Source organism: Seriola dumerili, unplaced genomic scaffold (genome assembly GCF_002260705.1).
Source record: "Seriola dumerili isolate Sdu_G_001 unplaced genomic scaffold, Sdu_1.0 BDQW01001087.1, whole genome shotgun sequence".
Taxonomy (NCBI): Eukaryota; Metazoa; Chordata; class Actinopteri; order Carangiformes; family Carangidae; genus Seriola; species Seriola dumerili.
Genome location: NW_019175342.1, coordinates 34,087 through 58,209, shown reverse-complemented (window position 1 = coordinate 58,209; position 24,123 = coordinate 34,087). Strand labels below are relative to the sequence as shown.

General features: G+C 40.8%; 2 protein-coding genes across 3 annotated transcripts; both read left to right on the top strand.

Moving 5' to 3' along the window:
• The first annotated feature begins 1,792 nt into the window (after positions 1-1,792).
• Positions 1,793-6,598, top strand: LOC111237675 (sphingosine 1-phosphate receptor 1-like). Its single transcript, XM_022766867.1, has 2 exons — positions 1,793-1,885; positions 3,268-6,598. The coding sequence occupies exon 2, from the start codon at positions 3,526-3,528 to the stop codon at positions 4,753-4,755; it is 1,230 nt and encodes a 409-aa protein (XP_022622588.1). The 5' UTR covers positions 1,793-1,885; positions 3,268-3,525; the 3' UTR covers positions 4,756-6,598.
• A 1,720-nt stretch (positions 6,599-8,318) lies between these two features.
• keap1 (kelch like ECH associated protein 1) lies at positions 8,319-23,764 on the top strand. 2 transcript variants are annotated; one of them, XM_022766860.1, is made up of 7 exons: positions 8,319-8,430; positions 12,656-13,977; positions 14,668-14,913; positions 16,748-17,424; positions 19,117-19,322; positions 20,011-20,187; positions 20,866-23,764. In XM_022766860.1, exons 2-7 carry the CDS (start codon positions 13,672-13,674, stop codon positions 21,129-21,131), a joined length of 1,878 nt encoding a protein of 625 aa, XP_022622581.1. In that variant the 5' UTR covers positions 8,319-8,430; positions 12,656-13,671; the 3' UTR covers positions 21,132-23,764. The 2 variants fall into 2 exon arrangements, with proteins under 2 accessions (XP_022622581.1, XP_022622580.1); XM_022766859.1 differs by lacking the exon at positions 8,319-8,430 and adding an exon at positions 8,955-9,018.
• Positions 23,765-24,123: the final 359 nt, after the last annotated feature.

Sequence of the window (24,123 nt, the reverse complement as noted above, 5' to 3'; positions counted from 1 at the left end):
ACACACAAAGACGTACATTCAAACAGAGATGCAGTAGAGAAGAGTTCACTTACCAACTTCCTGCACTGTGGCTACACATACATGCAGATACAATACTGTACATACATACATTAAATAGCACTGCAGCCTTCTGGCTTCACAGTGACGCAAGTAGACCGTCCTTTGTGAGGGGAGAAGATGTTCTTATTTCAGCCAACAGCTCGGAGTGATCCCATTTCAATACAAAACCTTGAGCACACTACCCTTTTTCATGAGTTGGCTCTTGGTATTGTGAGCAGTTGATCTGTTGACTCAATGTGTGCCAGTATGTCAATGGTCACACTTGACTTGAGGGACATTATCAGGGGCCTGAAAAGCCGGCACTTGACCCTGTCAGACACAAAACACAAATTTTGACGAGGAACATGTGAAGCAGAGAGAGAGAGACAGAGTAAAATGTAGAAGAGGTGGGATGACGGGAGGAGAAAAGAAAAAAAACAAAGACAGAAACAGACACAGACGTACACAAAGGAGCCACAGGATTCCTCAGCTGAACCAGGTAATCCCACAACAAACAGGTTTAGCTGAAGGAAGCCTCTGTTTGAATAGCCACACACTGTACTGTAACGTATCAGAGGAGCAGCCGGATAGAGAGCAGGATTTCCAACTGCCAAAAAAAACTGTGGGTACGGAAACTTGTTTGAAATACCTAAATACCAGAGTAATGGAAGCATATTAGAGCAAAAGCAAAGTCACAGCTGTTTCAGATGTGTTCAGAGGGACAGTGAGTTCATGTGTTCCTGCATCTACTACAGTATCATATGTGTACAGAATGAAGGACAGCATGTGCATCCTGCCAAGCACTGGCTTTGAAACATACAACAAACCAGTGAAAGTTTTATTTGAGGCTCACGCAGGATCCCTCTCACCTCTCCCTTGCTCTGTTTTTGTCCTGATAAAAACTTCTGCAGGCCATGCAGGGGAGGTTTGCATGTCACAGCATGCTACAGTCTCAGTGGAAATTGGGATGTCATCATCACTACACAGACCATGTGAATCAGATTCACTTCACTTCCCCGGCTGCACAAGTAGGGGTTGTAGAATAGATAATCGTGGGAGCGATAAATCTAAATTATCAGGAACTCGAGAAATACAAAAGCTCAGTGTCCACATTTCGCTTGGCACAGGGAGTTTGGGGAGTTTATACTGAGCCCTTTCTTTTCAAAAACTGGTTCTTCCAGTAAAATGGCAGCAAAGTTTTCCAAACCTTTCATTTCTTTAAGGAGGTTGGAAACTAGTAGTATTTATTCAAAACACCTGAAAATTAATTCTCATGAATTTGGGGGAAAAAACTTGAGAAGGCCCAAGTCAAGCAAAGTCAACTGTTTTCTCCTGCTGTCATGATTTTATCAATGTACCAGGAAGAGAAAAGTCCAGGAAGAGAAGTCTTTGTGATTATATCAGGAAGATTCAGTTTATAGCACCTATTTGTGTTAGCCTATAAGTTGACATAGTGTTAACTTTGAAATGTAACATCTCACACCTACAACTGTTGTGCCTGTGTAATCACCACTGATCACACATCCTGAAGACATGATACAGATTTAAAGAACTTTTAGCATGCAGCCAGAAGAAATGCTTTTGTTGTATCTGTGTGCGCATGCACTCAAATGTCTGTGTTAATGTATGCAAGAGAGAGAGAGAGAGAGAGAGAGAGAGAGAGAGAGGGGGAGAGACAGAGAGACAGACCAACCCCCTTTAACTGTTGCATGTTTCAACTAAGCTCTCACTTCACTCCCTCTGCCTTGTCAGTTTGACTGTGAGTCACTTGGTGCTGGTGTTTGGATTCTCCTCACTGAAAAGCAGATGAAGCGCACAATAAGGGAAATGCCACAACAATTTCAAGGTAATGTCTGATGCTGTATGTGATAGATGATGTTGTCATTGGCATTATTGGTTCCAGATCATTTTTCATGCAGTTGAATCTGTGTCATGTCTATATAGGACAGAATGTTTGGAGAAAAGTAATGATCACCTTCAGAGTTTTAAGGACATTTGGTGATTTGTGTTTAAGCAAATCTGTTGCTTTATGAAACCATTTACACCTGTGAAAACGGCTGCTAAAACATTTGACTGAATTTTACTTGCAAATTCCCCTTATTATTTCTTCTTTGTTTTTAATGTAAGTCAATATAATATGTAAGTCAGTATTTAATATATAAAGAAAAATCTAGTTATTATTCTCAGTTCAAATACTGATGCTTGCAATTATAATATACTCTACGCATTCTCTCTCTTCATGGATAAATTCACATTGAAACATCTATTCTCCATTCATATTTTCATCCAATCTGAACTCCTCACCACTCTGCACTCAGATGTTTGGGCCAACGCGGACAAGTTACATTAATTTCCCAAATTCTTGGCAACAGATTGAATAGGTTCAAGTCTCCAGACCATTTGTTAAATGTTAACATATGACTCAAGAAGCGAGAAAAACATTCCCTCACACGACAGAGACTCAGAGGAATGCAACCCTAATCGCCCCTGATTGTTTTCAACATTAAGCTAAAACAATTCAACCACAATCTTCAGTGCATTTATGAGTATAGTTTGCAAATGCCATAAACTTTGGACGCGCTGTTTTGGTTTTGGAGGTTTAAAGTGTATTTGCATGTGCGGGGCACTTCAAACACCCCTCATCTACACTGTGAAAGTGGAACGGTGATGCTGGAGGGAAAAGCAGCTGCATGTGTGCCAAATTAAGTGCACATGTTATGATGGTTCTTGTCTAACAACTTTACACTGACTGACATACACTTTAAACACAACTGGAAAGACTAAATGTTTGTTTGACATTACAATGATCCCTCTGTCCGTTTGGCCTTTAGTATCACATTCTGCTCTACAAACACAAACAGCAGTAATAACTCAGTCTCATCTGTTTTACCAGATGTCATAAGATCATGCCTGTGGTTTAAGTTTTATGCTCAAATGTCACAGGAATATTTGCAGTCAACCTGTCTGGCAACATTATACTTTACTGCATGTGTCAGGGCAGGAGGTAGATGGTTTCATTTTCAGTAATCACATCACCAGCATACGCTTTGCTTTTCTGTGAGTTAATTCATGAATTTTGACTCATTTAGCTAAATGACTTTTATATCAGTGTAGTTTAGTCCTAAACTCTCTAAACATGTGTAAGTGTTCATTTATTTATTGTAATTTAAGAGTGGGATGTTTTCAAGTTAATCTTTAAGGATCTGAATTTTTTATGCCTTTCTGCAGAGTCTGGATCCTCTAACCAGGACAAACAGAGCTCAAGAGCACCGTCTACTGGCAACAAGGAAAACATCTAGGGATTTTGGTGGATTACACTCTATCAGCTTCATGTAATTCCTCCTTTTATTGAAGGAGCTCAGACTTTTTTGTATCTTTTTGGTTCTTGGACTAATTCTTCACAGCTCCTACTGCCAAAAGCATGTCAACAAAAATGACTTTATAGCCACTGACTGCAGTCAGAATAGAAGAAAAGCAATATAAAGCATGGAGGCTTCAAGTTCTGCTCATGTGGGGACTTCACCCTCTACACCCATATTCCCCACCTACCCTACTCCTTCCTCTCCTGGGTACTTGCATTTCTTCTGGGAGTACCAGGACAATTCTGTCATTGTGGAACATTACAACCACACTGGCAAGCTGCAGAAAGACCGCTACCGTGAGGGACTCAAACCTGAGGGCATTGCGTTCCTGGTGGTATGTCTCCTCATTGTCCTGGAGAACGCTGTGGTTCTCATCGCCATTTGGAGGAACAAGAAGTTCCACCTGCCCATGTATTACTTGCTGGGTAACCTGACTCTGTCTGACCTGCTGGCTGGGATTACCTACATGGCCAACATTATCATGTCCGGACCTAATACTTTGAAACTGACGCCATTGCTGTGGTTCCTCAGGGAGGGAGGGGTCTTCATCACTCTGGCTGCCTCTATCATTAGCCTGCTGGCCATTGCAATTGAACGACATGTTACTATGGTGACAATGAGGCCATACCACGGGGCAAAGCGGGGACGGATGTTGGCACTGATTGGTGCAAGTTGGGCCCTGGCAGGCTTTTTGGGGGTCCTACCGATTCTGGGATGGAACTGCATCCACAGACTGGACCAGTGTTCAACAGTGCTCCCTCTTTATGCCAAGAGCTACATCCTCTGCTGCGTCTCTGTGTTCAGTGCAGTGCTACTGGCCATCGTGGTCCTTTATGCCAGAGTTTTCCGCATTGTCCGCACCAACACACAGCGCCAGCGGCTGGGCCTGTCGGGCAGCATGCGAAAAGGCTTAGCGAGGAAGTCACAGAAGTACATCGCCCTCCTCAAGACAGTCACCATTGTGCTGGGCGTCTTCATCGCCTGTTGGCTGCCCCTCTTCCTCCTACTCCTCCTGGACTTTTTCTGCCCAACCCTCAGCTGCCGCCTGCTCTACAAGGCAGATTACTTCCTGGGAGTAGCCATGGTCAACTCACTCCTCAACCCCATCATCTACACTCTCACCAGTAAAGACATGAGGAGAGCCATTCTGAGGTTGCTCTGTCGGCCGTGTCTGATGACCAGAGATGGCCAAGTAAAGAAGATCGGGATGCCGTTCCTGGAGTGCAGTTTCAGTAAGACTGAGGTGGCATCCCAGAAGTTAGAGGGGGGAGTGGAGACGACCGTTTCCTCTGGGAACGTTGTCACAACCCCATCTCCAATTAAAGCTCTTTACCCCAAACTCTTCAAGTCATAAGGACAGAGACTGACGTTGAGTCCATAAATGTATGAATGGGTTTCCCACTAAACAAGAGGACATGCAGCACATGTCTAACTTCTATAGAGAGGAAGCAGTTCTGGTATACTCAAATATAAAGTATAGCCAGAAACAGATATTATGGAGGCACAAGAGAATCATGTTTAGATGTCTCGCTCTGCCAAGTCAAAAGTGGTGCAGTAAAAGCCATAAAATCACATCCACGAACTTCACTGTGACACGATTACAGAACAAAAAGCCATGAGGATGCTATTCAAATGTGAACAAGCAAACAAACATTTTTTTATGAGTATAATGCAAGTGATGACTCTCCTTAACTAATTTGCACTGAAATATCACAATGAACGGAGCAGCAGCCTTGGATTACATTTGTGTTGAAGCCAGGAAGGACGTTTTTTGTAAACCCAAAGACTTTCATGACTGAAAGAGTGTAAATTGTGTGACATTTTCACCAAAACCTGCTGGGTTAATGGTGAATGAGTGTGGCTGTTTTTCCTTCTTTTTGCAGTGTCTTATCAAAGTGCCTTAAATACATCACAGACACCATTGTGTGCTAGATTTGATATGATAAAAGCACCCCTATATGTATCTGTGTACGTGATGCAGGGAGAGTTACAGGGAGAGAGAAAGGCGAGGTAGCACTCACTTTTAACTGTTCATACAAAGACAACTCAGTGGAGAATGTTGTGGCAGAGTTGCGGGAGGGTGGGATGTTTTGAACTGACAGATGGTTAACCTATCTGATGCCAAGCGGACACTTGCTGTCGTTAGTGTTTTAGATTCTTAAATGTCAGACTGACATCTGCAGGAAAACCTCTACAGAAACTAAAACCATCAAAATGTCACCATATGATGTGATTAACTGACAGATGTAACAATGCTTTCTTTCTCTTGCAACCTGCCGATATACAGTAGTTAAACTCTGACTGAAACCAAATCAGCTGCAATCACCTGTAAGAAAAGGTCCGATACATGATTTCATCAGAAATTTAAATTTCAACTTGCGAAAAAAAGTTGTAGATGCAATGAATCCTCATCATCCAGCTGCATCTGGAGTTTTAAGGACAAGAATGTGCCTGCACTTTTAAGCTAAATCACGCAGAGCCAGAACAGATTCATCAAAGAGTAATTATTCCAATTCTTCCCTTCACTGTTCATTGTGTTATCAGAATATTTCTGGTTATAGTTTAAGGTACGGATTTTTTTCTTATTATGAGATGAGTTTGACATCAGCCTTTTTATACAGTTGCTTTTTAGTGTAGTCTTACAAGACCTTAATTGATGGAAGAGGCAGTGTGCTTTTTTTGTACTGTAATTCATGTAGTGAACCTTTTGTATTTCTGAAGACTTTTTATATCGTCTATATTGTAAATTATATCTATTTTGTGATGAGAAAGGGCTAGCAGACTTTATCTTTCTTTTCATAAAAGAAATAAAATGTTTTTGATTCCAAAGAGTTTTTGGTTTATTTTGATTGTGTGCGCACTGAAATGGTGCATTCATGAATGCATATCTGTGTGTATTTCTTTATGTGTGTCTGAGGTTGCATGAATGGAAGAACAGCTCTTGAAGAAGCACCACAGGAAGTCAACCCCCTTGTCTCACATCTGGTAATGGCATTGGCCTACATGCAGTGTTCTTCTACAAGCGCTGCATGTCTGAGGACGGCTCAAGCGCCATACAATGCAGCTTTTATCCAGACATTGAACACTCCATATTTCTTTTTCCTTTTTCTATCAACCTGTGGGTACAATTGGCCATCGCTTCACTTTGACCTGCTGTCCACGCTTGTCATGGCTGAAATTGAGAATGTACATTTGCAACTGGCTTTAACGTTAGTTCACAGGGAACTGTACCTTCTGTGGACAGGACAAACTCAACAGGCTGTTAATTCAACTGAAGGTTGTGTATTTCTCTGTATTACCCATGACTTAAAGAGACATTGTAGTCCCACTGTGGGGTTTAGTTCAAGAGAAATATTGTGTGGGTTTTATTTGGCATTTTAGCTCATACAATTATGAAACACTGCTTTAGGGTATGATTATTATAAATGCCACAAATGGAAAGACTAACAAATGTGAAATGACATCTTGTTATTTTGTAACCGCAAATCCTGGAGGTTTGGCACTGCTCTAAAACGTTATTAAGATTACAAACTCCTCTGACTCTAAACATAAGAACAGTTTTGCTTGGCAATCTTTAGCTAATGCAAATACTGCTATAACCAAGGTAATCTATTTAGGTACATTTTCACACCTCTCAGAGGAAGCTGACTGTGTGCAAAGGCACACATCCATTTGCTACAAAGTCTAGTGTTACCAAACAGGCAGCGTGACAAACTATATAGTTTTTTCACTTTAGATTTAATCTTCAGTGACCCACAGACATACTTACCTACAATAACTGGTACCACAGGCACTGGGACACCTTTGATATGATTTGTATGGGTGCAGATGTTCCTCCAGATGTTGGCTGCATTCACCATCACTGTGCGTGCTGACAGGGGTCAGCAAGTCAGGGAATCATTCCTGTCCTCCAGCTTCCTTCCTGCTGCTGAAATCATACAACAAACTGGACAAGTAGAAGTCATAAGTCATTTGTTATGCTCACCAAGGACAATCCCACACACAAGTTTGCATTACAGATGTACAGATGCATGCTGCACTGCTCCTTGCTCCACACCTACCAGAGCTTTGGCTTGGGTAGTTACTTTATTAGATAGAGAAGATGGTATTGTATACAAAAGTAAATCACAAAAATGACCTCAGAGCTGTATATGATTGCAGATTTTACCTCCCAGAGGCATGAGAGACAGACAGACAGTATGACACTTGTCTAGGATTGTCTATGTGGTGTCCCAAGGCTAACCTCACCTAATTCCTCTGACTATAACTATACACATAGTAAGGGCAGAGTCACTCTGGGGAATTATAAGTGAAGGATGATTCAAGGCCTGTCATATCATATCAAGGATTTATCATGACTGTCGATGCTTTATCATCTATTTCATTTAGCCTTAGGGAGTAGACATGTAATCACAGCTTGAGTTATTTGATGTAATCAACTGTGAATCCTGGCAATAGGGGCATCAAAGCTGAAATATTTTGTACTATACAATTACTGGCAGTTCATTTCCAAATGATTAAAACTCATTAATTTGACAAATAGAAGTTCACTCTTACGAAGGCCAACGTCAAACCACATGGACCAGACTTCAGAGAAAAAAATCAAATTCATAATATATGATCTGGTTCTGCTCCAAAATGTGATTAGTTCTTCTCTGGCCCATGCCCCATCTCTCCACCAAGTTTGGTGCAAATCGGTTCAGTATGTTATCCTGCTGATAAATACACAGACACGTGTGAAAACGTAACCTCCTCGAGACAGGGAACAAGTTTTTTGAGCTAGTCACTCAAAGTGGATCTTTAGACCTGCAGTGTCACTATTAGGCTTTGGTGCCACCTTGTGGCTATTAAGCAGAATAGAGGCTATAATTTGTCGTATTGACCTGAATTACGTATTTTGCAAGAAGGGAAAAAACTTGCTGGTCTGTCAGCACCTGACCGGAGCAAGCAGATTGCTCGGGAGCTGCTTTGTACTGAAGGAGCCATTCACAAACATGGATGTTTAGGGGAAGGAAGATTAACAAGCAAGGTGAGCTGCACAAATGAGGAAGCAATTTGAGTTATAGGGTTATTAGAGGGCATTTGAGCGCCATTATGTTTTTCACATCACATCATTCAACAATAGCTTTTTTTGTAATTTCCTATTGACATTTCAAAATTTGTTCACATTGCTTTAAAGCGATGTAACTGAATTTGTCCTTGTATAGTTTGAGATGAACCTTTACTTAACATGACGGCATATCCCCTTCGACGTGTTACAAAGTGTACCAGTCACATTCTACACGTTTATCACGTCGGTGGTATTTATTTAATTTGTCGCAGATTTGATTGATGTTAAAGCTACAGTTTATGGCACTCTGCCAACTATCGGCCTTGTTTTTCCTTCGCTCTGAGAGCTCCTTCTCAATAAGAGCCCCCTCCCTCGGGACGAATGTCACTGCCATTACTCTTCAACGGAGGCGGGTCCAGCGCCGTGGAGGCGGACTCTTATTGTGAAAGCGAGAAGAGGCCGGTACAATGCTTAGTCACGGTGAGTTACAGCTTTCCCCCCCTCCTTCCTATGTGGCGCACAGCTCGACAGTCGGCAGACAGCGATGGAGGATTTGAAGTAGACTACGTGAGTTTCTTTAATTACACATTTAGCAGCCAGCAATTGTTAATACAAGCTGTATTGTGTGGAGATTTCAAAGCGAGGGGGCGGCTGGCAGTAGAGAAATGTTTGGAGATCGCTTTGTTAGCATTTTTGAGCTCGGGTCGGATCACAGCCGTTACGCTGCTGTCTATTATTAGGAGCCTATTTCGCTGTCAGCTCTATTTCCGAAACATTTAACTTGTTATTTGTGGTGTCTCCGGTGCTTTGTCATGAACACATTGAGTTCACTTTTGTCGCAGACCAAACAGAGGATTTAGTCAAGCCTGCTTCACCTGTGTTACCCTTATTTTCGGTGCATGCCAGCGCTCTGGTTTATTTTTGATCAAAACAAGCGCAGAAATGATCAGTGTATATAACTAGTGACTGGACCGGGGGGCTTTGTGTGAAAGCTCTTCACGTTAGCTAGATGCCGCGGAAATCTAATTCCACCTGGGTTTATGTAAGGACTGGCTTCCCTTCTGGGTCATGTTTTGGTACATCCAGTTCCACTGTTTGCTCGGTGAAGAGTTCAGGATGAGTCACCGAGGAAAGCTCTTTGCCAAAATGTCCATGAAACATGTTAAACACTGTTTGTTTTACTCTTGGCTCGTCCTCGTTTTTTTTTGCTTTGCAGCCTTAAAAATTGCGTACACTGCTGTGTAATGTCTCCTGTGAGCTGCAACTCTTATTAACTTTAAAGTTTTAGTCACTCCAGTTATTGTGCAATCCCTGCTGAATGGCATCCAAGGATTGCAGGCCTGAACGGTGGTTCCCAAACTGAGGTGCGGGGTTTATCAGGGGTCTTTGGAGGTGTTACAGAAAGTCCTCAAGTACTGAGGAACAATCACACTGTGAGAGTGTATGAGGTTGAGTGTTGTGTCATAGGTTTCACTGTTCTCACTGATGTTTCCAATTTTTATATATATATATATGTATATATAGACGTCCAGTCTAGATGTGTTTAATGTAGTGCTGCAAATAAGAATTATTTTCATTATTGATTAATCTGTTGATTATTTCCAAGAGTAAGTGACTAATCATTTGTAGAACTGAAACAATTAGTCAATTAATCAATTAGCAAACATTCAGACAGTTAATGAGCAACTTTACTGAATAATTGTTTAAGTCATGTTTCAAGAAAATATTTGAGTTTGTGTGGATTTGCTATTTTTCTCTATTGTGTATCATTCTTGTCAACATCACTGTAACAGCATTGTAATCTAAACTTCAGCACTGTAGGATTTTAGGGAATTGTGATGGCCATTTTTATTCCAATTTAATAGAGGAAGTACTCTGCAGATAAATTGATACTGGAAGTGATTGTTAGGTACAGCTGTAAATGTTTATGAAATAGCAGCAGTCACCATTTCCTGGAGCCCAATGTGATCTACCAAAACCAAAAGAAGGACACACTGCTATCATATCAGACACACAAAATTATTTAAACAATGAGTTGTTCATCAAAGTAGACAAATTATCTGTTAATCAATAAATCAGTTTATCATTTCAGCTCTAATGGAGCTGACAACAAATATCTTCCTACCAATATCTTTGGTTTGGACCAAACTACCTGTTTGTTTAGCTGTATACTACTAACCCTGTATGGATGTGATATGACTGCTGTCATTGTAAGGCATGCCTCAGGTTAAACCCTTTGTAAAACATGAACAGATACATGAATGCCATGGAATCTCTCTTTTATTATCTAATTTGACTGTCAGTCAAGAAAAATAAATAAATCCAGGAATAAATAATAACTTACACTAGTTATCCTTACATTTGTGCCACCCCTCGAAATTAAAGCCTTGCTTACAGCTAACGTTACACTACTTACCAGAAATAATTTCTTCTTCGCCACTTTAAAACAGTAGCTTACAAAGGAAGTAGCACTGCGCAGCCACTGGCAGCTACTGTTTTAGAGAGGCGAATAATTGATTTTTTGTAACTGCTGTTTTATCCAAGTGTCAAAGTATAAAGTTTATTAATAAATTACATGGTATCAGATCGGTGCATAAACTTGCATACTTGTTCATACTCGGTATTTGAGGTAGTATCAGAAGCATTTGTGATGTTGTTATCGGTACCGGAATAACTGCAGAGCTATGCTGCAGGTACCAACTTAGACTCTGCGAGCCTGTTTGTCAGCAAGCAGTTTCTGACCGCCTCCGAGAGCAAGCGAGTTGAGCAATATGTTCTGCTGTGAAACTATTTTACCCAGAAACCTGGAGGGAGATGAGCACAGCAGTAAATGGGAATCATGGCGTGTTTCATATTACAGCAGGCTTAACTGCTGGCTGGCTGACTGCGTTCATGGAGCTACTCGATGGCCACTGACATGCCACCATCTTTGGATAAGATAAAAATGCCTAGACATAACAAATATTTTGTTTCCTCATCCTTACTGATTAAGGAATTACTCGGTAACCTCCTGGGAGATTGGAAAGCAACAAGGCCATACATTCTGGCCTGAGCACTGCGTCCTCTTATCACCACTTCAGGTTAACGGTTACTGTGTGCACAACTTATGGGTGCTTTGTTATGTAACTCTGAAGTGACATTGTTGCTGAGTAATTCTGACTCTTCTCCATAAGACATTAGACAATTAGAGCCCGTTATTGTAACAGTCAGTTCATATTCTGAAAAGAAGAAGTTGGACTGACAGGAAAGAGAGGTGTTCACTTTGTAGCAACCGTCCAGGTTATTTTAATGGTGTGCAACAGTGTGAATGTTCTTCTCCTTCTGAGCCCACATATTCCCAGTAGAAGTATTTATTTCCAAACTTGTCTGCATAGCTATCTCTCGCTGCTCCTGATTTTTCCAAGTGAAAGTGGCCCTTGATGCAGATTGAAAGATGATGTTTGTTGGTTAAATTGTTGGAAGCTTGTGTTGATACGTTTGCATGTGTCTGTTGTTAGTGAGAATTGGGGGATGTTGTGCAAACCGTTCCCTCTGCTCCAGCCCCCCAGCTGGATTGGTCACAGGACAGAGTATAACCACTCAGTCATGCTGGCCAGCTAAATTAAAGTCTAATTTGAGTCACCCCTTTGAGTCCTTTTAAAATGGGCATTACTTCCTCACTATTCTCTATACATTCAATTTATGCCATATTTTTCAAATTTTTTTGCTGATATTTAGATTCTTAAGTAATGCAATGCTCTTAAATTTGCTTCTGGGTTTAGTTGTAGAAGCAACAAGTTTTTCAAACTTCTTTTCATATGTTGAGAGGTTCAATCATCTTCTTACCAGAAACACCTAACAATCAAAGATGAAAAGAATCTGATTTTTTAGCTGTCATCATGACTAGAAAATGGCATAAGCATCATGACAAGGAGGAAACCTTGACCCCAGTGAACTGCACCAGGAAGAATAGACCATGGGTGTGACAGGCATGACGTAAGGTAGAACACAGTGGTTAAACTTGTGTTGTGTAAGTTGATGGAAAGAGATTGGTGCTGAGCCACTTCCTACACGAGACAATGTATTAGTCAGCATTTAGTAGATGTATACAAAGATTTAAACAGTGACAGGGTTTATAAACTGTATGTTTCCATGCCTTATTAAAGTGTATAATCAACGAATATACATAAAAACTCACTGTCTCTTTCTCCCTCTTCCCCCCCAGTTGTCAGCTGAGCCAACAGCTTCCTAGTAAACACAGCAGTGCAAACAAATTCCTTAGCTGGGAAACCTCAAGGAAGACGTCTCCGGAGAAAGCCACTGAACACCCCTCTCATTCCCAAGGGCTCCAAGTTACCCTTATGACACTTTTGGCACTCAAGCTTCTTTTTTTCCTTTCAGTCGACAACGCTTCCGCTGCCTCATCTACAGTTTCTGACTTTGCAGCTCTCAGCAGAAGCGAAGCACTCTGAAGGCAGATTTAATTATTACCTCTCTAAAATGAAGCTGTAAATCAGATTTTTTTTTTCCTTTTCCTCTCTAGAGAAATCAATATGCAGGACAGACCTGCCCCAGATTTCACAAACGTTAATCTTCAAATCTGTTTATTTTTTATCAGATGAATTGCTCTATTGAACACATTTGAGCACTTTAAATAAATTTGGTGACAAAAACCTTAAAAAAAAAGACGATTCCCTAGAGAAGAGACGCGTATTGTAATAGACCGTTTTTATTGTCAGGATTGATTGACAAGTTTCTGTCGACATCACCGAGAGTGGAAGGAAAAACACTTCTGTTGTCGACACAAACAGTTGAGCTGAAAGAGGTTTGTTTCAGTATTTTCACTTGTTCAGTTCTTACTGTCGCCGAAATATTCCATGCCTATTATTCTCTAACTCAATTCTGCTCTCGGCTCGACTCCTGAACTCAAAGACATTTTGATTATGTTGGAACCACGACATGTTACAGCACACCCAGCCATGAGTAGCAGCTCGCATTGTAGTCTCTAATAATGCCGTAATGAGCAGTATGGCTGGACTCAAGCACTGAACAGAGCAAGGAAATCCTCATGTCCACATAAAACCGATTTAAACGTGAACTCTTCCACACAGACAAAAACCAGGCGTACCCAGGAGAGACTTTATTTTATTTTACCCATGCCTGCATGTGGTGCAAGGATGCTCCATAACAGTGTCTGCTGTTCTTGAGAAAGAGACTAAGGAGGAGGAGAAAGGGTAGGAAATGACAGAGTGCCTGACAGAATGCAAAGCGCTGGTGACTCCGTCCACGCGCAACGGCCACCGCGTCTTCAGCTACACGCTAGAGAGCCACACAGCAGCTGCCTTCGCCATCATGAACGAGCTGCGTCTGGAGCGCCAGCTGTGCGACGTCACACTCCGCGTGCGCTACAAAGACCTGGAGGCGGTAGACTTCGTGGCTCACAAGGTGGTGCTGGCCTCCTCATCCCCGGTCTTCAGGGCCATGTTCACCAATGGGCTGAAGGAGTGCGGTATGGAGTTAGTGCCTATCGAGGGGATTCACCCCAGGGTGAGTCAGATGTCTTATTCTTATTTGATGCTTTATTTGAATTGACATACTATTTCAGTCACCATTCATCTCCACACTCACTACCATTAAGGATGATTCAGGGTCTCATCAAAGAAGAAGTGATTGGACTTATGGCTGTCATAAAGGTGTTTTTATTGGCACATTTTCCACTATACTGTCACAACTACAAAATGCTAATAAAACCACTTTTTTATTCTTCTAGTATAAGCCAGTGGTTAAATTAAAGGTCTCAGCCTCTTGCCATGGTAATATCATCCTTACAACAAGGAGTTTCAGTTGTAAATGTTCTTCTAATTAAATTAAAAAAACAAAACGTTTGAATCATCAGTGGTTTTCTGTGTGATTGAGACAAGTTGCACTTCTGATCTTACTGCAGTGAAAAGTACTGTGAGACTTGGCAGAGTGCACTTAGTTTGACCTCTCTTACTTACCCTGGAGGTTTACTAAGCTCACATAGATACACACATGGACACAGTATCTACCACTTGTTAGCTTATGAGATGCCAATCTGTCTGTACTTTCCAGGGAGAAATGAATAGGCAGTTAAATAGAGCGTTATTCCCCCTCCTTTTCTCTCCAAGTAACTTTCTCTTCTATCCTCACCCCGTTTCTTCTCCCTGTACTCTGTCGTCACCTTCCCCCAATCCTTTGTCCTCTTCACCCATTCAGGTTATGGACAGGCTGATAGAGTTTGCCTACACAGCCAGCATCTCTGTGGGCGAGAAGTGTGTGATCCACGTGATGAATGGCGCTGTCATGTACCAGATAGACAGCGTGGTGAAGGCCTGTTGCGACTTCTTGGTCCAGCAGCTCGACCCGAGCAACGCCATTGGCATCGCCAGCTTTGCTGAGCAGATTGGTTGCACAGAGCTCCACCAGAAGGCCCGAGAGTACATCTACATGAATTTCAGCCAGGTGAATATCAGACAGTTATTTCTAACAAGCTCCTCTGTTTTGTCTGTAATCATTTTTGTAAGTTTGTTTTTTGCCTTCTTTTGATAGTTGACAGTGTAGAAACAGACAGGAAATGTGAGGAGAGAGAAAAAAAGGAGTTTGACGTGCAACAAAGGTACCCAACTGAGAAACATTGTACTTATGCGGTATTCATCTTAACCATTACACTACCAAACTTTGCATTGAAAGGACTGGAGTCACAAGATTTGGAAGAAACTTGGCAAGCTGCCTGTTGTTATGAACAGACATGGTATCAGTCAGGCTGTACCAGGTGCACATGAAAGTAAGAGCTGCTCCGTCTAGCAGTGTAATTGCTTCTTAACAGCAAATGAGTTGTCTGAATTTTTTGGCATCATTTAGTGATCGTTCCCTACTGTCATAGATCAGCTTTGGTTGCATATTTTTCCTGGTCAGTCAGGAAAAAACACTGTGGTTTGACTAAATTTGAGGGCAATGACATGCTCATTTAAAAAGTCATAGCAGCAGCTTAAGTAATGTAATCTAAAAGTCATATAAAATAATCAATCATATTTAACTACTACAACAGTGATACATTATAAATGTACCTTCACAGCTCATAACTGAAAAAGGAAACTGAGTTTCACTTTTTATAGTAGGCTACTATTTGTACCAGGGGACTTGTGTGTAAAGTAAAGGCTGTTTCACTTGTTCCGCTGTGGTTTTTTGCTGGCTGGCTTTTTTTTCTCTTCAGACCTGCTTACATTGATTATCAAGAATGCAAGCTGTGAGTCACGAAGAGTGGTGTGTGTGGGTTTACATGTGGTTGGAGCATACCTGACTCCAAAAGAAGACAGTACAATGCAGTGCAACAAAGAAACAAAAACTTAATATTGATTCCTGACACGTTGATAAGGACAGACAGAGCGGCAGCTGGTTAGACAGGGCACTGAGTCAAATATGCCCTGCATAATATCTCTCATTGGGTTAGTCTCATGTCTTTTGATATAAAGAAATTAGGTAAACCCGGATGACAACAGTTTTTTTTGGAAAACTATTTTGTGTTTATCAAAAGTTATACGCAAATCGTGTAATGTTTGATGCGTACATGCCCCTCCAAAGATTTGGATTTCCTGGATATTTAGTCGGTGTGCCAGTCTAAATAAGTCTTATGTTTTTCCTCTATTATCTCCCAGATAATCTTGACATTTGACCAGAGTGTCACAGAATGTTTTGAATTATTTTTGGCAGTAGTTGGATTTGTTTAAACAGTTTTCAGTCACTGTTTTACAGACAGCTGTGTTAAACATAATACAACTGTTGTCCTGACATTGAAATGATTAGTCTATTAATCTATTAATTGATAGACAGAACATGAATCAGCACAAGAAAACTACCACAATTTTCTGGTACCAGCTACTATGAGGATTTGCTGCTTTTCATTGTCATATGTGATAGTGAAGCTGAATATCTCTTGGTTTTGGACTGGACAGACAAAACAAACTATCCTGAGATGTGATCATGGTCTTAAGGAGATGGTGATGGGCATTTGTAACTAATTTCTGTTTTTTTTTTTTTTACAGTCCAAACAATCAACCAGTCAATTGAGAAAATTATGGTCAGATTAAGTGATAATAAAAATAATCCTAAATTGTATCCCTATTCTGAATCTTAGTCTCCTTTCCTCAACATAGTTGTTTAAATTCCTCTTTTTTATTACCTAATACCAAATATTTTCACGACTAATAGACGTTTTTCTATGTTTAATTGATCAGAGCTCAGCTTGTTGGTTGTAAAAACACTGATTAAAAGTTTTTATCCCTACACCTGCTTCCAGGTGGCGACCCAGGAGGAGTTCTTCAACTTGTCTCACTGTCAGCTGGTCACCCTCATCAGCCGGGATGAGCTTAATGTACGCTGCGAGTCCGAAGTCTTCCAGGCATGTGTGGCCTGGGTGCGCTACGACCGGGAGAACCGGCGACCGTACGTCCAGGCCTTACTCCAGGCTGTCCGCTGCCATTCCCTCACCCCCAACTTCCTGCAGGCCCAGCTCCAGTCTCTGGACTGGGATCCCCAGTGTAAAGACTACCTGGCCCAGATCTTCCAGGACCTCACCCTCCATAAACCCACCAAAGTCATTTCTTGCCGAACTCCCAAGGTGCCGCAGCTCATCTACACAGCAGGGGGTTATTTCCGTCAGTCTCTGAGCTACCTGGAGGCCTATAATCCCTGTACAGGAGGCTGGCTAAGGCTTGCTGACCTGCAGGTACCCCGCAGTGGCCTGGCAGCCTGTGTGATCAGTGGGCTTTTCTACGCTGTTGGTGGAAGAAACAACGCGCCTGATGGCAACATGGACTCGAATGCATTGGACTGCTACAATCCTATGAACAACTGCTGGGTGCCGTGTGCGCCAATGAGCGTGCCTAGGAACCGAATCGGAGTTGGTGTCATTGATGGCATGATATATGCAGTTGGTGGATCACATGGGTGCATTCATCATAATAGTGTTGAAAGGTGAGTGAGTCGGGCATTTAAAGGGTATGGCTTACGTTATTTTATATATTATATATATTATTATCTTCATTTTTTCCCCTGAACAGACCAAATCCAATGACGTAGTGTCAGTGTTACCTGTATTGCCACAGCCTGGTTCATTGTTTATAATGATAAATTATCTTTTAATTAGCAACAGCTATATCTGCTTTTAGTGTGCTGCAAGTGTGCTTTCATTTTTGCCAGGTTGTTTTTAAAGGCTGTTGATTTAAAATGAATGTCAATATAACTGTTTCTGTGGTTTTCCTTATTGTATTGATCCAATAATAAACAGTAGGATATACTGTATGACTTACAGCACAGTAGGGCTGGGACGATTATCCAACGTAATCGACGTTGCCGATTATAAAAATTATTCGACGTGGAATTTTAGTGTCGATGCGTCGTGTAAAACCACACAGGGTAAATGTTCATAGAACAAAACCAGAACTTTCTAATGGGACCGTTTATATCCATCGTCTTTGGTTTACCCGGATACAAGCGCAGCACAAGGGCTGGGACAACGCGGTGACGTAATTGAAGTCATTGACTACGTGAATGATTTGCGTCTGTGTAATCTATTTGAACAACATGGCGGCATCTACCAGCAGTACGACGGAGCGTGTGGAGCAACACGCGGCAAAAAAGGCTCGCACACGGTCCTCCAAAGTTTGGGAATACTTTAATCTTGACACCAACAGTGCGGTAGTCTGCAGACTCTGCAAAGTGCATCTTCATTTGTGTGTGTGTGTGTGTGTGTTGGACGGGGCAAATTGTTATATTAAATGACTAACTGGAAAATAATTGCAATAAAATTACTGTTAGGTTAATAAAAAAAATAATCGTTAGATTAGTCGAATAATCGAAAAAATAATCGCTAGATTAATCGTTTAAAGAATAATCGTTTGGGACAGCCCTACAGCACAGGCCAATGCTCTGATCAGGTAACTTCCTGGAAAATAATTGGTTTTGTTCCACTTCCTTTTAATCTATTTTAATTCCTAAAAGCTTCAATGAGGAAGTTTTAATCTACTGGAAAACATTTTGTGTTTCAGACTAAACTGTAAATGATGCCATGGCAAAAAAGAGAAGTCGCTGGACAATTAACCTGGACAATGAGCCGGCAACATCTATTTTAATGAAGAATAAGAGACATGTCCCACCAACATGCATCTAACAATTTTTCCCTACTGTGTTGGCATGACTCAAATCCAGACCTGTGACACAAGCCTTAACCAGTCAGCTTGTCTATGAAACAGTGAATTATGTAAATGATCATAATTCATGGTTGAAAATTTACCCAAACTCTGGCTTTAGTCTTGAGATGACACAGACAGAGAGCAGTGACAAATAGCAATTATTAACCAGGCAGCCCACAATGACTGAAAAAGGAATGTGCCCTACCTGTCTGAATGCCTGTGGACTGACTCATTACAGTAGAATCACGCACATACAAATGAATCTGTGCTGCACAGTTTAGTTTCCAGAAGTAGTACCTACCTTCCATTCAATAAAACAAGAGAGTTTTGACTTTGAGTGAAACCCTGAGTGAACACTCTCGTCATTGATGCAGCATTGACTAATTCTACTGCTTGGTTGAGAAAAACAGGGAAAACCCTGAAGAAAAGTTCAAATTAAAAAAACGAACTGATTTATGTTGGTTCTTCTGTGCAGGTATGACCCAGAAAGGGACCAGTGGCAGCTGGTAGCCCCCATGTTGACACGGCGTATCGGTGTGGGTGTGGCCGTCATCAACCGCCTGCTTTACGCTGTGGGGGGGTTTGACGGGGCAAACCGGCTCAGCTCCTGTGAATGCTACAACCCGGAGAGGGACGAGTGGAAAACCATGGCCCCCATGAACACTGTCCGCTCTGGAGCTGGTAAGTAAGAAATACTCTAAATGAAAAACTTGTCTCCACAGTACAGTCTGCTTGGAAGGTTCACAAATGGCTGTGCAAGGTTTCATACGTGGTTTTGAAAGGTATATGTAAGGTCTGCTTCAGCAGGCCCTCTGATTCGTGTTAAGGAGATCGAAAGGGGGATTTAAACCAGACAGGAAGGAGGTCCTGGTAGCCAGTTAATAAAGACAAATGAAGCATAACCATAATGCCACTGGTTTGATTCCTGCAGGAACCTTTGCTGCCTGTGTTATACCACAGAAAATGTCCACTAAAGGCACAAATGCCCAGATCTTACTATGACCACTCAATATGAAGCTCAGAAGCTTTTGTGTGTAGTTTGTACACAGGTGTAGTGGTAGCAGAGGAGGAATGAGTTCGGTATATTCTCACGTGTCCTTGATCACATGCATGAACTGGTGTTACGATATTTAGATATCTAATTGAGAACTCTTTTTTGACAGAGTAAGTAATGTGGAAATACTTTTATCTGTATTCTTTTTGACCATAATGTCAGTCAAAGCAAAGATGCTGGTACATTAGAAGGGTTCATCTTTTACTATACAATCATGTATCGTGTAGGAGTTTTACAAATTCTAGCATATGCTTGAAGGTTTTTCCACTGTTTGCTGATGTCTACATAAACTAATCTTGACCTGTATTTCTTTAGGTGTGTGTGCACTGGGGAATCACATCTTCGTGATGGGCGGCTACGATGGCACCAACCAGCTGAACACAGTGGAGCGCTATGATGTGGAAACTGATACATGGAGCTTTGCTGCCTCCATGAGGCACCGGCGCAGTGCTCTGGGAGTCACTGCGTTACATGGACGCATCTATGTATTGGGTGAGTAGTAATGTAACTAGAAACTGCCTACTGAGAGTCAAAGCACCAAACTATAGTAAAAATAAATAAATACATTTCACTGTAGGTACTGTAGAGCCACTGACTTGTTTCCTGTTTGCTGCGAGCACATTTTAGTCTTATAACTTGACCACCTGTGTTTTGGACATTGGGGTAATGGCCAACTAACTATTGTCAATCCAACTAACACCATATATTTAATAAGAATATTTATTTATCTATTTTTGTTTTTGAGTGTTAATGTTGTGTCAACAAGTTGGATGATTTATTCATTGAAGAAAGTCTTCTTTTTTTTTTTTCTTTTTTTTTCCTACCCCTGCACCAGCGACAGCCAAGGCCAGAGGCACTGTGTTTTAATAATGGCACACTGACTATGTGGAGGTGTGTGTGTGTGTTAGCACACTGTGTGTGTAGCGGCCTTGGTTGTTTTTTGTTTTTTGCCGTGGGATTGAATTTGGTGTTGAGAATTGTGGAATTTCATTAGTATCTGTACTGACTTGTGAAATTCTGGTATCGTGTCATCCCTACACATAACGCCATCACTATTAACGCTATTGTTCACACCTGTGGTTGGCAAGTCAAAGTGAGGAAGCTCTGAGCATAAACCTCTGTTGAGCAAAACTAAAGTCACCAAACAAAATGTCAATGTTACGTTTACAGGAGGTTACGATGGCAACACTTTCCTGGACAGCGTGGAGTGTTACGACCCAGAGACGGACACCTGGTCGGAGGTGACACACATGACGTCAGGGCGGAGCGGCGTGGGCGTGGCCGTTACCATGGAGCCCTGCCAGAAAGAACTGCCTACCTGTCAAAAGTCTGAGAGGGAGAGTGGTGCAGCATCCCCGGCCTATCAGTCAGCCAACTCCGGTTTTTGCTCTCACCACAATCAGAGGCACAGCGGGCCTTTCAGCAAAGGCCCCTGAAGCTCCTCACTAGACCCTGACACACATGCACATATACAAATGAGCACCCCAGAACTCAACTCTGTCTTCCCAAATCAAAATAAGGACCCTCACAACCGATTAGAGACAGAAGTGAGCTGAAAACCCACATGCTGCCTCACTGGTTCTAGATATTACACTTGATGTGAATTAAAAAGAAAAAAAAACAACACAAAATGAGTAACACTTTATTTTAAAAGTGCAGTTTCCAAGAGCAGAAATTTGATTAATTTGTTTGTGATGAATTGTGTTTCGCCAAATCCGACATGGACCTCAGTCCATCCGTGTTCACATCTGGCATTTGAAGTCTTCAGTCGGACCATCATCTCCCAGGGTTGAGCCATGGGAGGAAAGGGCTGCATTCAAAAAAGGGCCATTTATGGGCTCATAGTCATCAGGGGAAAAGTTGGAAAAGTTCAATCTGAGGGGAGGGAAAAAAAATCAAATGATCCCATTATGTAAAAAACAATACAAAAAAGTAGCATTTGTCACTCAGTATGGGCAGTAGAGTTCAAAGTGCCATTACAATGCCTGTGGGCATTACTGTCATCAGTATATTGTCTCTAGGTGCTTGTGTTGGAAAGGCACAGACAGAGTCACTGTGTGTTGTATAGAAATTGTAGAAGTTAACCCAGACAGCCACAAGATGAAGCTTATACAAGACAATTGGCCTCATGCAAGAACATTTTAATATTTTTGTCCTAAACCTCTCCTACTTTTTCTCTGTGAGGCTTATTCATATATGTTCCAAGTCAGATACAGCAAGCTCTCTTCACTGCACAAACTTGTTGTAAACTTCTCATTTCAACCTGACTTATGCCACCTCTTAATGAGGAGGTGTACAATTGTAAGGTTTGATCATTACATAATCAGTGCACCAAAGTCAGTATATAAGACTACTTATTCTGCTTAATCCAATTTGTTTACTGCAAAATGTGGCAGTAAAATCTTAAATCACCCTTAAAGTACTAATAAGTTACTTGTATATGCTACTTAAAAACGAATCTAGTGGTTCTTGCATGAGGCCCAAAGTCTCAAATTCAAGTGTTGGCACAGGAAAAGCAGGACCTTTACAGTAACTGCATAGTAACTAATGTGTCCTTTCACTAACAGCCACTGGTAGGTTTAAAAAATGTGAAATTTTTTGGAAATGGGTGTTGAGACGTGTCTGGTGTATGGGTCTGTTGGTATATGGAGTGCCAAGAGGATGGAGAAATGTGTTTTGACTGTGTTTAGAGGAAACAGAATACTGTAGCATTTAAAAACTTAGATTCAAACATCTCACTGAATGTGTTTTATAAAAACACTAATCACTGACACAATTGAGAACCTCTACCTGCAGTTGACTCTTTGGTTTTCACATCCACCAGACCTCAGAAACAGAAGTGACCATGTTTGTGCATTAGTGTTCAAATATTGTATGCTAATGACAAAAATTTGCTTAAAGAAGTGTATTTGTAACAGCAATTTAAGCTACAAAGGTTTTTAAGTGATGTTTTGTACATTGATATTCTAAGAAGTCTTGTACAGAATTTCAGAGCTCACTTTTTTATTTATTTGTTCAGATCCTTTTGGTTTTCTTGTTCCTCTAAACTGACATCAGCTTTGTATTGAATTGGACCCTGGTGTTGTGTTTTTGAATAACTCGCATGCATTGTAACTGAGTAGGAATGCCTGTTAATGCTAATTTTGGATGTTTGTAAAAAAAAAAAAAAAAAAAAAGAAAAAAAAGCTTCACTTCGAAAGGGACTTTTTTTCCTGTCCGTCAGTAGTTGGAATGGAAATTAGAATATTTAAGGTCTGCTTTGTACATTTTTTTTTTTTTCAAGCAAAAAAAAAAAAACCGCCCTGTACAATAATACATTGTAAAGTAAAATATATGTTTATTGTACTACTGTAGTCATGTAATGATTTGTTAGTTTTGATCTGTAGACTTGTTATTTACATATAGCCCCTAACCACATGAATATTTGTTTTAATGTGAAGGATTGATCTGTTGTGGTCCTGGCATTTGGATCATGAAATGAAGTTGTTGCAAGTTTACAAAAAAGCAGTGGCCACTGGAGGGAGCTGAAGTTCTTTTATACTGAACAAACTGTACCTGTTCACTGTATTGGATATTTTCATCATATGTAACATAAACAAGTCACCTGCACCAATTTAAGTTTCACCATAGACACCGATCAGCTGAGTCACATTTTTCTTTGGTTTTTACTTTACTTGTACTTGTGCCATTAATCGACCACCCAAGATGGCTGCTGACACATCTCATTTCCTTACTGAACCTGGCAGGTGGATGAGATAGGCCATTATTATATTATCCAAGAGGAAAACTTCCCTGCTTATGTGGGCTTACAAAAGTATCAAGACCTAATCCTGCCAAACTGAGACGCTACTGCAGCCCTCAACAAAGCAAAACTGCTTGAGCTGCAGTAACATCTTATTTGATAAAAAAAAAGATTGTCATCCTTTTAATGCATTTTAGATAGATGCTTTATATTGCATTACACAAGTCAACTACTGTTAGAAGTCTACATCCATAAATTTACCAGGCAACACCCATATGATTCAACAATAGAAGTGATACATTATGATACATTAAAAAATACTTACTACACAATCTTCTATTTTTTTATGTTTGTGTTAAGTGTTCTTTTTTTTTGCTTTTTATCATAGAGAAACTAACAAAAGAGACAAAAATGTAAAATAGTAAAACGTGATAATAGATTAATATACATAACGAATTGAACCTGCAAAAAAAGAATAGGAAGAAGTAAATTGTGGTCAAATTAGGTTTTTGAAGGACAATAGAGTGAAAGTTGCAACTAGGAATAATGTAAGAGAAATCGAGTGATTGAATCGATTTAAAAACATTAATTCAGAGAGGTCCCCATAATCTACAGTAGGATACATTTTAAGTCTCTTTATTTTCTTATCGTTTGTAAAGTTAGCACTCAAAACTGCTGTATTGACT

Coding starts and splice junctions, on each gene's coding strand:
- keap1 (XM_022766860.1), top strand. CDS start 13,672: ATGACAGAGTGCCTGACAGAATGCAAAGCGCTGGTGACTCCGTCCACG. Junction 17,425..19,116: donor CATCATAATAGTGTTGAAAG/GTGAGTGAGTCG, acceptor TCTTCTGTGCAG/GTATGACCCAGAAAGGGACC. Junction 19,323..20,010: donor CACTGTCCGCTCTGGAGCTG/GTAAGTAAGAAA, acceptor GTATTTCTTTAG/GTGTGTGTGCACTGGGGAAT.
- LOC111237675 (XM_022766867.1), top strand. CDS start 3,526: ATGGAGGCTTCAAGTTCTGCTCATGTGGGGACTTCACCCTCTACACCC.